This window comes from Parasteatoda tepidariorum, chromosome 8 (assembly GCF_043381705.1).
Source record: "Parasteatoda tepidariorum isolate YZ-2023 chromosome 8, CAS_Ptep_4.0, whole genome shotgun sequence".
Lineage (NCBI taxonomy): Eukaryota > Metazoa > Arthropoda > Arachnida > Araneae > Theridiidae > Parasteatoda > Parasteatoda tepidariorum.
In genome coordinates, this window is record NC_092211.1 from 76,474,071 (window position 1) to 76,487,627 (window position 13,557).

Genomic DNA, 13,557 nt, shown 5'->3' on the forward strand with positions numbered 1-13,557 from the left:
AAATAACACGGATTACAAAATCCTTTGGAAAGATGCATGGGAAGGTAACTTGAGATATTTAATTGCAGAAAAATAAACGTAACTTAAATGGTAGGAAAGATAAATAAGATTTTCGATTAAGAGTTAAATCATATTAACTAACTTATGCTTAAATAATGATACAGAAAAAAAAAACTTTTATAAAATATATAATGGAACAATGACTTTTCGTAAAATTAAAATTAATTCAAGCATCTTTTGTAATCAACCAATATGTAAAGATTCGACCATCTCTGATTTAAAGCTCCTTCAATTATAAATTTATTAACTCATAATGATCATCAATCATCCATAAAACTCATTATAAATTATTTATAATGAGTTACTACGAGAAGGTTTGTGTTGCCACGTAAACAAAATAAAATAGAAGAACAATTAACCTTGAATAACATGATTAGTTTCGCATTCTTTTTTGCAATTGGTACAACCCGGAAGTCGCATGAAACATGCTGGTTAATCTATGTTAACTATTATTCAGAATGCGAAAACAGACCACAATACTTATTATCTCTTTAAAAAATAGCAACGTGTGCAGTGAACTGTTTATTATTTTTCAACTGTCTGTGACACAATTTTCTTTAAATATTAATTATTCAATTTCAGAAATTATGAAACTAAATTTTAAAAAAAAGTATCTTAAGGATTTGAATTTTAAAAATTTTAATTCTTACTGATTTCCTTAATTATACATTAATTTTCTTCATTAGTTAGTAATTTAAGATATTTTCTTGAATTTATTATTAATTCTGATTAAAAAAGTTCAAATTCATGACTAAAAATTATTTTGTGTGACTGATATTAAAATCTATCATGCAATTTATCACTAAAACAGACTAGTCAATTACTCAAATGAATTTCAAATCTAATGACTCCATATTCAAAATTATTTATAACGGCCACTCTACCTCACATTTAATTAAATTCCGTTCTTTACTGTTAGAAATTTCTCCGAAAAAATGGTTAAATAAAACTGGTTTAATTGTTATTTTACAATATTCAAGCAAAACTGTCAAATAACCATAAATAAGATGGTAATCAAACTGTTAACGGTGAAATAAATCGTTTATTAACAGATTTAATCTAATACGGTTAAATAATAAGAATTTTATCACACTTTCTAATCCCAACTAATGAAGCCAGTTAGTTCCTTGCGACTTGCAAGGAATTCTGCATGTATTCCTTGCGAATACATGCAGAACTAGAGTTCGAGTCCCAGCGTTGACTGTAAAATATTTCCGCCATTCCCTCCAACAAGAGTTTCCCGTGTCCTACAGTCCCCACTTTGTGTCCTGCTCTCTACAATGTCCTATTTCCTTTTAAATTTCTTTTTTACGGTTTTGAAACCATGCTGGTAGTAAATGGTTGAAAAACTGTATTTCTTTGTATTCATGGTTTATAACTATACTAGTTGTAAGCAATTTCAAAACCGTAAAGGCACAAAAAAAGTTCTTTACCGTAAAATTTAATGTTAATCGGATGGACAGACTGCTGCCGATTATTTTACCATAATTTAGGAATGGAAATTCTTAATGTTGTGTATAGTATGTTAGATAAGTTAAAGACCTTCATATATTTTGACAGTGCCTACAGATAAAAGTAACTGTAAAGTCAAATAGTACTTCTGATATGCTTTGTCGCATGTAATCAAAGTTTTTGTTTAATTTTTTATATCAATACAGTTTTATGAGTTCAGGTCTTTTTATTACGTTTTATCGTGACAAACCCTAATTTTCTTCGACTTCCAGACATAAAAATTATTTCAACAAAATATCCGAAAATAGTTAACCTATATTGCATTTACTTTTTACTTTATAGTTACTGTTTATTTAACTGTTATTATTGAAAATCATTGATGTAAATAATAGAGTGAGTCATAAATTGCTTAGTTTATTTAACTTAACGAATTTTTTTTTTAGACGGCAGTATACCTTGCTTTGGTTTTTTTGAAGCTCTGTAAAGATTATGTTTAATATTGATTTCGTTATTGATTAAAAGTAGAAAAAACTTGATCATTAAAAATACTTAATTCTTTTTTTCGAAGTTAGTAGGTTAAATTTGACGTGAGTTTGATGAACAACCACTATTTTTTGTTTATACTTTTGTTCGTAATATTGCTACATATTACGTAATATTGCTACATATGCTGAATTTGTTACATATTTTGAGCACAAAACAAATTGTACCGAAAAACAAAAGAAAAAAAAAGAGAGAGAGAGCAAAATTTCGCATAAACACGTGCTTAAACTTGCAATAACAATTAAACTTAATGGGATTAAAAAAATTTTTTTAAAGTTTAGAAACAATTATGTGTACGCATCAATAAAATTCGGGTTTCAAAATTACTCAATCATCTTTCTCTCTATGTTAAAAAATCGTAACGTTCTTCGTTACCGCAATTTTAATTATTCAGCTTAATGTTACATGTTATTTTGCAGAGCAAACTCTTTCAAACGTAGAAACTAGAAATAACGAAGGTGGGTAGAAAAATGCATGGAAAATACTATGGGATAAAAAAATCAACATCCGATAATTAGTTCGACAATTATTAATTGTTAAACATGTAGGTAAAATGCCATACCAGCCGCATTGGCTTTCTGAAAAGGCCGTAACTCTTTAATATACATAACACAAAGTTTTATTTATTTATTCATATATTTTTTTTTTTTTTTTGAAATTCCAATTTGTTCAAAAGTTATTACAAATTTAAGTGATTTTTAGCATTTTCTCTTTTTGTTTTATGTTTCATTATGTGCTGTCATTCATTATCAAATATAAATTTGTCACAAAGAAATTAATTAGTTCAATCATTCATTACAAAGCTATATCATCATGAAAAATATGTTTAGGTTGTCCCATATTTATCCGAGGACAGGTTTTTGCTTGTTCCTTAAAATCTAAATAAGTACAATAAAATTCCTCTTCAGCGTATGTTTTTTCTACTCACTCTTTTAAAAGGTTAATTTCTTAAATTTCTTAAATTTCTAAAATTTTAACGCTTATAATTTTGCCCATATGTCATTTCTCTTTTGAGAACATAATAAAGTTTATACCTTTCATGAAGCCGACTGGCCAGTGTAGGGGTCGGGGAACTGGCCTTACACTTGAAAGGTTCTGGGTTGGAATCCCGGGCAAGGCATTGATGTCATTCTCTGTACTATCTGTCCTTACTGTAGGAGCAACGTTGGCCCACCTAATATGGTGCCATGAAAGAGTGGCCAACAAATCTGATTTTCAGATGCCTGTACAACGAAGGTAATTCTTCAGGTGGGCATTGGAGAAAAATACTTTTCATTAATTTTACCAATAATCAATTTTGTAGTCATAGTTCGCAGCGGCCAATAAGGAAACTAAAAATGCTTTTTAAACATAGATAACCAAAAAGTCGTATTTTTAAAATACGATTTCTGAGGAACTGTTTGACCAATTTCGCTCACATTTTGTATTTTGTCATGTAAAATTACATTCTTTGAAATGATATGAAGATTGTATTTCTTACTATTAAACTTTTTACCGTTACATATGATAATAAAAAATATTAAATCTTCAGTAAAAATTATTTTTTACATCAAATTTTCTTTGGATAGATTTTTGTAATTTTGTGCAAAATTTTTTGATTCGCTTGAAATGTTCTCGAGATGGGGCGATATACCTAAAAAATAGAATTAATTTTAATAGGTCCAAGCTTTGGACCATTCTCTTGACCAAACTATTGGGACAATCTTTTCCAGATCGCGAAGTTGGGTGTCAGAAATTCAACTCCGTCAAAAAGAAGATGTATTTATTCAGATAAAGTAAGTTTTTTTGTGTCTGATTTTGCAATTTAAAATGTCCTCTTCATTAAATAATTAGCATATTCAAGGTCACCTCCTCGAACTAATAAGATTGAGTACTAGAACTTGAAGATACCGTCATTATATCGAAAGTTATTCAAGGTGGTCCTTTTTTTTCCACACTATGCACAACAAATTTAAAGTTTTTAATCAAATGATGTGCTGAGTACTTTTTTAATTTATTGTTTATCTTAATTTAAATCATTTAACAAGTACTTCCGAAGCATTTTCGTTTAATATTTTGCCAGTTAAGTTGACACCAATGCCCTTTATAAGTATTTTTTAACTTCGTATTTGTATTTGTAACTACTTCAATGATTTTCAGAGCAACCAGATGCTCCTAGAGAAATTCAAATTTCTGAAACAGGAAGTCGAGTAGTTCGTTTGTCGTGGGAACCACCATTCAGCGGAAACAGCCTGATCACTCAATACGTTCTCCATATTCGAGAAAATGGTAAGAATATTTTTATTTTGTACTTTATTGCTCTATTCTTTCATAATTTTGAAATAACAATTGAAACCTCGGCAATGCGATTCGCGAAAAAAATTAAAAAAGTGATTTGTAATAAGAAAATTTTTTTGATACTTTAAAATTATCAGCAAATTAAATCAACCGAGAAAAAAACAAAAATTTTTCTTTTGAAAAAAATATTCGAATAGTTTGGAAATTTTAAAGCAAATTTAAGGGCTGTAGTTATGGCCATAGGCATTATTGCTTAAGTAACAGTTAAGCCCAATTGTGGGGTGGGGAGAAGTTAGTCAGTTAGGCGGGTTTCATTCCAACAGTTTAGATTCTTCCAGATCAGCAACCCAATAATTTCGCAGAGAGCAGTTATAGGTGATCCCTTCATAGCGGTAAATATTTGTAATAGAATTTCGTTTAGTTAAAATTATTTGTACCACAGTTTTAATAATATTTTTTTTTTTTATAATTTTAATATAAATTACTTTTTAGAAGGAGTTTCACATATTTTTGTTAAATTTTTTACTTTTACACTGAGCATTGTATTATTAAAACAACTATATAATGTAAAGCATTTCAAGCATTTCAAAACAATTTAAGGTGCATATTTTAATTGCTTCATTACCAATTTTTTTGAAAAAAAATACAAAAATTCAACATATCTCTTTATTTTGTTAATAAATGCAAGGAACTAAAACAAAACATAATACGCAGAATTTAACTTGAAATTTTAACTTTTCTTATTCGTAAGAAGCATTTTATTTACCATCAGTTTACTATTCAGAGTTATCTCGGGAAAATGAAAAAAGTTAAATATTAGTCTTTGTATGATAGTTTTTTAAACAAGGGGCAACACAAATTGATACTTTTTAAACGCCAGTGATGTAATACGCCATTTTTTAACTTTCTTTTCCTATATAAAAGATATTTGCAAGGGAAGTTTGTTTTACTCTTTGCATGTTGGTTTGTTTAAAGGAATCTTTACAATATAATTTTAAAGAAATAAATTTATAAGCTCAGTTTCATTGGTAAAACAGATATGAAATTGAACTTCATACGGCAAAATTATTCGATACCTTAATCAAGTTGCGCTTATAAAGTCTTTGTTTTTCTTTATTTCATTTCATTTCTTTCATTTTATCACAATTTTTAAACTATTTGAGTCAGTATACTATGTTTACTACGAGGTTTTGTTTTAATTTGGTTGCAATACCATGAATACTACACAATAAAGTTAAATGTGAACGGAAACATGATGTAATTAGCATTTTATTGAAGTAGCAATAAACTTGTACATAATATATTTAGCAACCACACATTGCCAAAATTGAACCAATTTATCTAAAAATATATGTTTGTAAAAAACATAATTTTTCAAAATTTCATTTATATTCTTATATTAATTTTGTAATTTCTTTCGAATTCAATTTTAAAGAGAATAGCAAATCAAGACTTAAGTAAAAACGTTTCTCTTTTCTTACTAAGTAGCCTCAACTTCAAGGAATATGTCAGTTCCTGGTACGGAAACATCAGCTGAATTTACTGGTTTACGGCCCGCAACTGGCTATGACGTGTCGTTAATTGCAGAGAATGTTATCGGGGCAAGTGGCCAAGGAAGAAGCTTCCATTTTAAAACAGAGGAAGAAGGTAAATGATGTTTTCATGGACAACTTAAAATTGGATTTTATTGTATTTCGTATCGTTTTCGTTTTATAGTTCATATAATGATCTATTCATATAAAGAAATAAAGAGTTTAGTGGAAGAATGCTCTAAAAAATATTTTTGAGTAAAAAAGTGAGACATTTCGAGGACACAATCTAATTTGACGTCAATGTAACTTTATGAAAATTAATTTTCTTTTGCAAGACTAAGTGCCGAGATCAGTGGATAAAGAAAGCAAATGATTAACCTTTGGTGTTTTAGGTCAGAAGAAAATTATGATTGCATTTTGTGACCAACACATCATCTAGACCGCATTTAATGCCTCATACGGTAAAACACGATTATTAATAAGTGTTAAGAACTTATTCAAAGCTTTATAGATTTATTAGAAACTTGCGATAATTACATAATACCAAGTCAGAACAGCTATTTTCAACGTATACATTTAAAAGTTCTTTTCAAATTAACTAAAATCTTATATGAACTCTTCTATTGATGATGTGCTAACTCTTCTATTTCGCATTCTCAAGTTTCATCAGAAAATTACAATAAAGTTGTATTAATTGAAGTCAGAGCAAATATTTATTTATATGCTAAAATATTCTTTATAGTTTTTATTTTTACTTAAGAAATCATTTATTATTATCTTTCTCTTTAATTTTTAAATATTTTGAAATGCATTTACCATTTTTATATCACTATATAAATCTAAATCTAACGTATTTATAAATTGCTAATAGTAAATGCTTACAGCAAGTTTCACTTTTAGAATTCATTTTTTTAAGATCTCTGAAATATAGATGCTCTATGCTTTAAAAATTGCTACTAATAATATTGTTTTACAAAATATTCACACAATTTTAATTTTTAAATACAATACTACTAAGTGCATTTACTATTCTTATATTACTATAGAAATCTAAATCTAACATTGTCTTTTTACATTACTAATGGTAAATGCTTACAACAATTTTCACTTTTTGAATTCATTTATTTTAAGCTCTCTGAAATATAGATGCGTTACGCTTTAAAAAATGCCACCAATAATATTGTTCTACAAAATATTGTTTAAAAAATATGATAGAACACAGAAAGTTAGGTCAGTGTTCATTTAAAGTCAAACAATTGATCATCATAATTGTTTGTGACCGTCTTAAAACTTAATAAGTCAAGCTTCTATAAAAGGTTATATTGAAAAGTATAGTATTAAAAGACTGCCAAAAGGTATATTGCTGTATCAAACTCAATAAAAACTAGTGTTGTTTTGCGGGTATTACTGCTACCAATTACCTCCAAAATTACTGAGAAAGATACTGAGCATTTGATGGAAATCTAACACAAAATTTCTGCCATATCCTGAGGCACCAAAACATTACCCAGGTCACGTTCTGAGAGTATAAGAGTTGTATTACAACACTCTCCAATAAATTGATTTTATGAGTTGTTTTACTAGAATAAAACGAAACGAACTAGAAAAGACTAAAAGAACATTTATAAAATTATTAAAATGTAAATGTCATGCAAAACGTTAATATTTCTTACTAATCGACTTATATGCATTTAAGCAATAAATAATTCGTTTATCACAAAGTTATAATTATGAAAAGATGCAAGCGCTATCTTCTTATAAAAATTTAATTATGTTAGAGATATTTTTTACTTAAATTTTATATACTATTTTATGTATAAAATTACTATAATTTATTATTGTAAAAAATAATAATTCATTATTATAAAATATTATAACTTATTATTATAAAATATTATGATTTATTATTATAAAATATTATAATTTATTATTATAAAATAACGTAATTTATTATTACTATTGCTTAAATTTAATAATTACACTGTTATTTGCTCTAAATATCTATATTTTCCTAGACGTTGCAGGTAATAAAATATTAAATCTTAGGAAGCGGGGTTTTTTTTATTCGTCACCAAGCCATTGAACCTCTTTGCTCGGTATACATTCTGCAATAAAAATATTAAACAATGGAAATTTTAACAAAAATTAAATATTATGCTGTGTTAGCTTTTTTTGTCTTTTGAGTTAAATATAAATGCATTTTTTGTAGAATTGTTTGACCCTGTATAAAATGTATGTTTAAATAACGTAAAAGTACTCGTTCTAGGAACTTTTTTTTATATTATCTTTCATTTCGTTCGACTAAATATTGAAATTCTGAAATAAAAAGAAATCAATTGAAAAAAATTCTTTTTACGATTTTAAACTGCTCTGGTATGATATTAAACATTTTAGTTAACAAGTTAAGTTTCAAAATTGATTTTTAAAACCTTTTTGAAATTCGCAATTGAAAGAATAAAATTAATATTTAAATAAAAGGGAGAAAATTCCTTGCAATATCTGATTTTAAGCACTACAAAACTTTATATTCCACAAGATAATTAATTTAAATAATGCGCAATTGTTAATTTTTACAATAAATATTACTTTATAATAATTGTATATTTTAAGCGAAATTAAATATTGATTATGAAAAATAAAAAAAAACATTTTTTCTGATTTTTAACTCGAATAAAAAATATAGTTTGCAATAAAAAAATACAGTCTCTGTTCTCGTTTATTTAGAATTAAACATATATAAGTTAGACACAATAAATAAAATAAAACAAATAGCTCTAATTTATTGAAAATATGAGAGACATTGGTACTTACTTATAATAGCTTTAGAACGTCAAATGCATCGAGCTTAGAAGTCAAAATCACAAAAATGTAAGTGAAATTCTATGTACTCCTTAAAATAGCTTATTTAATGCACTCGATTATGCGTTTTAATTTCTTACAAGGTTTTTCTTATGAATTTAATATTTATGAAGATTTGAAGCTCACTGTAAGAAGAATCGATAGACTCTAATAGAAATACCAGACGGTTATGATGTGCCAAGAAACTTTTTTAAGAATTAGGAAACACTCTTGCTAATAGCCAGTAATTTTTCTGGAATAAATTAGTAACTTTGAGTTGTTCTTTTTTAAGTCACTTTTAACCACATCTGTTATCCTAGTTGGTTTAAAAGGGTCCTCTAGCGAGAGTGATGGATGATGGAAAGTAGTAGAATTTGTGATTCAGTGAATAGGAATGTGATAATTGCGGTACTGTCTTCTAGGTATCCCTGAAATGATTGTGTATTCTTATTAGCTGAAACCACCAATTGAGAATTGCGTGTAAAAACTCATTATAAAACTAGTTGGATGTGTGATATAATACAACTGAATCTTGCATCAGTAACTCCAAACTAATTGTTTAACTAAAAACTCTTCATACGTATTAGGGATATAGGAAATGTGTTATTTTTCGTTTTGGGAGTTGAACTTCTGATGAATTTGGACTGATTAATTAATAGAGGATATGAGCTTATTTGTCTCAGCTCGGTGGCTTCATCACAGAATTTAGAAATTATTTAAACTATGTTATCTATGGTTTAATAATAAGTGCATGAAAATGTAATATACCTCAAGTAATTAAGGTATGTATCATGAATATAGTGAAGTGCTGCATCCCCCCCCCAAAAAAAAATTGAATTTAGGAAGTTTTTCTCAGGGAAACTCGAATTTTCTGCAGAGAAATATGATACGAGTATGTGGTAAAAACCCAAAACGTCAATCGAAACTGGATGTTACAGAATTATCTTACAGTGCTGTTTTAAGAACATGCATTAAAAAAAAATCGAATCTTTTTTTGTATTATCAATTTATTTAATGGTTTCGCTAAAAAGAGCTTTATCCCTTTTCAGTGCCTGAGGGTCCTCCACTTTCTGTAAAAGCTGAAGCAGCAAGTTCAGATGCTCTTAAAATTTCATGGGAGGTATGTCTGATTTTAATATAGTCTGATATAAAGTTGGAATTTTGATAAATACTACTTGTTTTTCTTATTAAAATAATATCAAGATGTACACGATTACAAGAAAATACACATTGCTTTAGTATTCCGTGATCATACGTTCTTAAATGAAAATATTGGAAGAATTTTCTATAGAGAACCATTTTGGAAGGTTTGAGAACCATTTTATTTTATTTTTTGAAATGTTTCTAACAGATTGGACACACGTTGCTCTAAGTTATGTCGTCATAATTCGTTGTTATTACTTATTGATGGTTTCTTACTTTGCCATTTGCAGAATTTTTATATTACACTTAAACCATGATATGAAACTTTTTTTAAATATAACTTGGAATTTATTATTTATTTCGGCAAATAGATTTTAGTTTTTCCTCAACTTTACAGTAAAAAAAGCATTTTATTTTTGAAAATCTTCGGCAATATTTAACTGTTAAGATTTATTTCGGCTTTGAAGGTAAGTCTTTGTAAATTTCTAATTTATTTTGTGGTATAAAGACTAAATTTGCTTGTTTTAAACTTCATTTAGACTTGCGTCATGCAGACGTCTAAAAATATTTTTAACACGCCTATTTTCATTATATTTCTTAAACTGGTTAATGTCAGCCATAATTTCAATCAATAATATTATTTCAATCAATAAGATTCATTAATCAATACGATCGTTTTGAGTGAGGACAAACCTTAATTTTGAACTTAATTTAAAACATTTTAACATTTAAAATTAGATTTTTAAACCGATAATAAGAGTTAAAATATGGTATAAAAATTATAAAAAATTATCATATCTCATAAACAGTTACAAGAATTCGAAGAAAGTAACCAAGCGTTTTTCATAACCAATTTTATAATCTATATCTCTAAATTTTTACTTATACTACGTTATTTTTAAGAATTGTTAAATGTGATGCATAGATTTACTTTAAAAAACCGTTTTCAAATCACTTATTTTTATAGTACTAATAAAAGTAATTCAAAAGCAACAATTTTGTGTCAGTATTACGTTTCAGTGCAATAATATGATTCAAACGTTTTTTTAATCGAATGCATGTAATAGAATAAAAGCTTAATAGAATGCATTAAATTAACAAATTAATTTAATTGAAATCGAATTTACAATTACTTCCTTAAATTTTTTCATCAAAAACTCGTTTTTCCTTAAATCTTTTTCATAGCCTCCTGAAAAACGATTTAGAAATGGAAATCTGAAAGGTTTTTACGTCGGGTATAAAAGTGCCAACTCTTCAGAACCGTATCAGTACAAAACTGTTGACGTTACTACATCAGTAGAAATTAGAGAATCAACGGACCTCCGAGGCCTTAATCCATTTTCCCACTATAGCATTGTTGTTCAGGCATTTAACCTTAAAGGAGCTGGTCCAAGATCAGATCCTGTTATAGCAATGACAATGGAAGATGGTAAGTTATAATCCTATGAATCCTTGTTTAAACCTATAATTTATGCTTTATTTCAGAAAAAAAGAGAAATTAAGAAAATAAAAGTATTAAGAGAATAAAAGTATAACAGTCTTTAAAGTATAAGTTTTTGAATTTAAATGAAGGTATAAAAGAGATAAGTTAAGAGGATTATTATTTTTAGCTGAAAATTTTGCTTATCCATTCCTCAGCACAAACAAAAAAAAAATGATTCATAAAAATGTAATTTAATAAATCTATTAATTTAATTCAAATGAATAAATTATTATAAATCATTCATAGAAATCAATTATTCATTTCAAATTAGAGACATTTTGTTTATCCAACCTTCGACGTAAATGAAACTTCGTGCTTCATGCGAGTATATTATAATACATTCCTATGAAGCACGAAGTTTCTTTTAGGTTGAGGAATGAATAAGCGAAATGTCATTGGTGGAAATGAATAATTGATTTATTTGAATAATTTATTATGATTAAATAATAAAATAATTAAATTTAATATTATTATGTAACCAAATTATTTTAATAGTTTATTAATGATAAATAATTAAAAAAATTCAAAAGTTATTCCACCAAAAAATATGACTTGCCTGGCTAAATAATATGAGACTTTTTTTCCAAAAAAAAATCATGAAAGATATATTTTTAAGTCAATTTATATATTTTAACCTTGGGTAACAAGAAATTTTCAACTACCAAAAGCGTCATAAAGCTGAAAAAGATTTTCGAATTCAAACTTTCATTTTCCAAAGTGAAGAATTTTACAAGTTTTGTATACTTTAAAATTGTTCAATTAAGCGTAAGTTCTAAGTGTTTAAGAAGAAATCTGAAAACGAATTCTGAAAAGTGGTCATTAACGAACGCCTTTTATTTCGCGCTTTATTTAACAAATAATGCTCTAACAAAAGTACTGTCTGTTTATATCTGCATGTGTTATTTATCGTTTCAAAAATATTGTTGGAAAAATACATAAAAATCTAAAAAAGTGGTCATAATAGATCATTTTTATTGCATTTCTCACTTAACATAAAATATTCTGATACAAGTACCATGTATTTTTACTTGCAAGTGTTATATATCGTTTTAAAAATATAATAAGAATAAATAGGAAAGTTAATTTTTTGTCTCAATATTTATGGGAGTTTTCAATATTTAAATTAAGTAATTTTTTAGTGCCAAGTGTACCTCCTCAACAAGTCGATTGCATGGCACTGACGTCACAAACTATTAAAGTCACGTGGAATTCTCCTCCTGCGTCTGCAGTCCATGGTGTCTTGAAAGGATATAAAGTTTTTTATAGATCAGCTGATGATTGGAGAGGTATGATGAATTATGATATTTAGAAAATCCTGTGTAAATATACTGATATAGTTTAAAAACATTTCCATGTAGAAGTTTGCGAGTTCTTTGATAAAAATGTAAGTTTATAAGGATGCATGAAAACGATTTAATATTCTTATTAATTTTAGTATATCTAAAAGTTAAGAGGAAGAAAATGGTGGAATGGTTGGTGAAAATAAAGTTATTGAAGAAACTGTAACAATATTGCGCGGTAAATAAAGTATGCCCATATCTCTAAAATAATTTTTTTAACGAAACTGTTATAAAGGAATGCGTTGAAGTAATATTTCCCCAAATGAAGGAAATTATTTATTTCTACTACTTGATGATTCTGCTTCTATTAGTCTTACGACAAGATACACCACCCCATTATAAACAAACGGCTAGCCCAAATTTTTAGTCATACATCTCTTAGCAGCCGTGTAGGAATGCTATCCAATTTTTACATCGCACAGTGGGCCAGCATCCAAGGTTTCGTGGCCAAAATTAGTATTTCGATAAAATTTGCTTCAAAATTTGGGGGTTTTAATGTGCAGGTAAATTGGATTCATAGTTAAAATTTTGAAATACACTAAAAATACCCCCCCTCCCCCCAAATAAAATGGCGGCTGAAATATGGTGAGCAAAAGTTAAAAAAAAAATTATTATACGTTTAAATAATTAAATATAGCAATGAAAATAAAATAATTTTCGTAATTTTATATTGAAAATGAAAAATAAATTATATTCCCGTAGTAATATTACAAAATAACGCGAATTAATTTCAAAATAACACGAAAACATGAAGAAAAACATAATTTTTGTTTTTCGGTATATTTAGTCCACCTTTGCATATGGAACTTTTTGGAGATAAGTTTCGAAAGCGATTCAAACATTGTAAAATTTCAAATGATAAGTAATAAACTATAAGTTTGTCCAGAGT

At 27.3% G+C, this 13,557-nt stretch overlaps 1 protein-coding gene across 1 annotated transcript in view; it reads left to right on the forward strand.

Moving 5' to 3' along the window:
- LOC107449899 (cell adhesion molecule Dscam1) overlaps nt 1–13,557 on the forward strand; it is a 269,009-nt gene that overhangs the window by 228,460 nt on the left and 26,992 nt on the right. Inside the window, exons 15-19 of the mRNA XM_071184247.1 lie at nt 4,195–4,323; nt 5,818–5,979; nt 9,752–9,822; nt 11,031–11,274; nt 12,468–12,614. Coding sequence (XP_071040348.1) covers nt 4,195–4,323; nt 5,818–5,979; nt 9,752–9,822; nt 11,031–11,274; nt 12,468–12,614 — 753 coding nt within the window. The remainder of the gene's footprint in view (nt 1–4,194; nt 4,324–5,817; nt 5,980–9,751; nt 9,823–11,030; nt 11,275–12,467; nt 12,615–13,557) is intronic.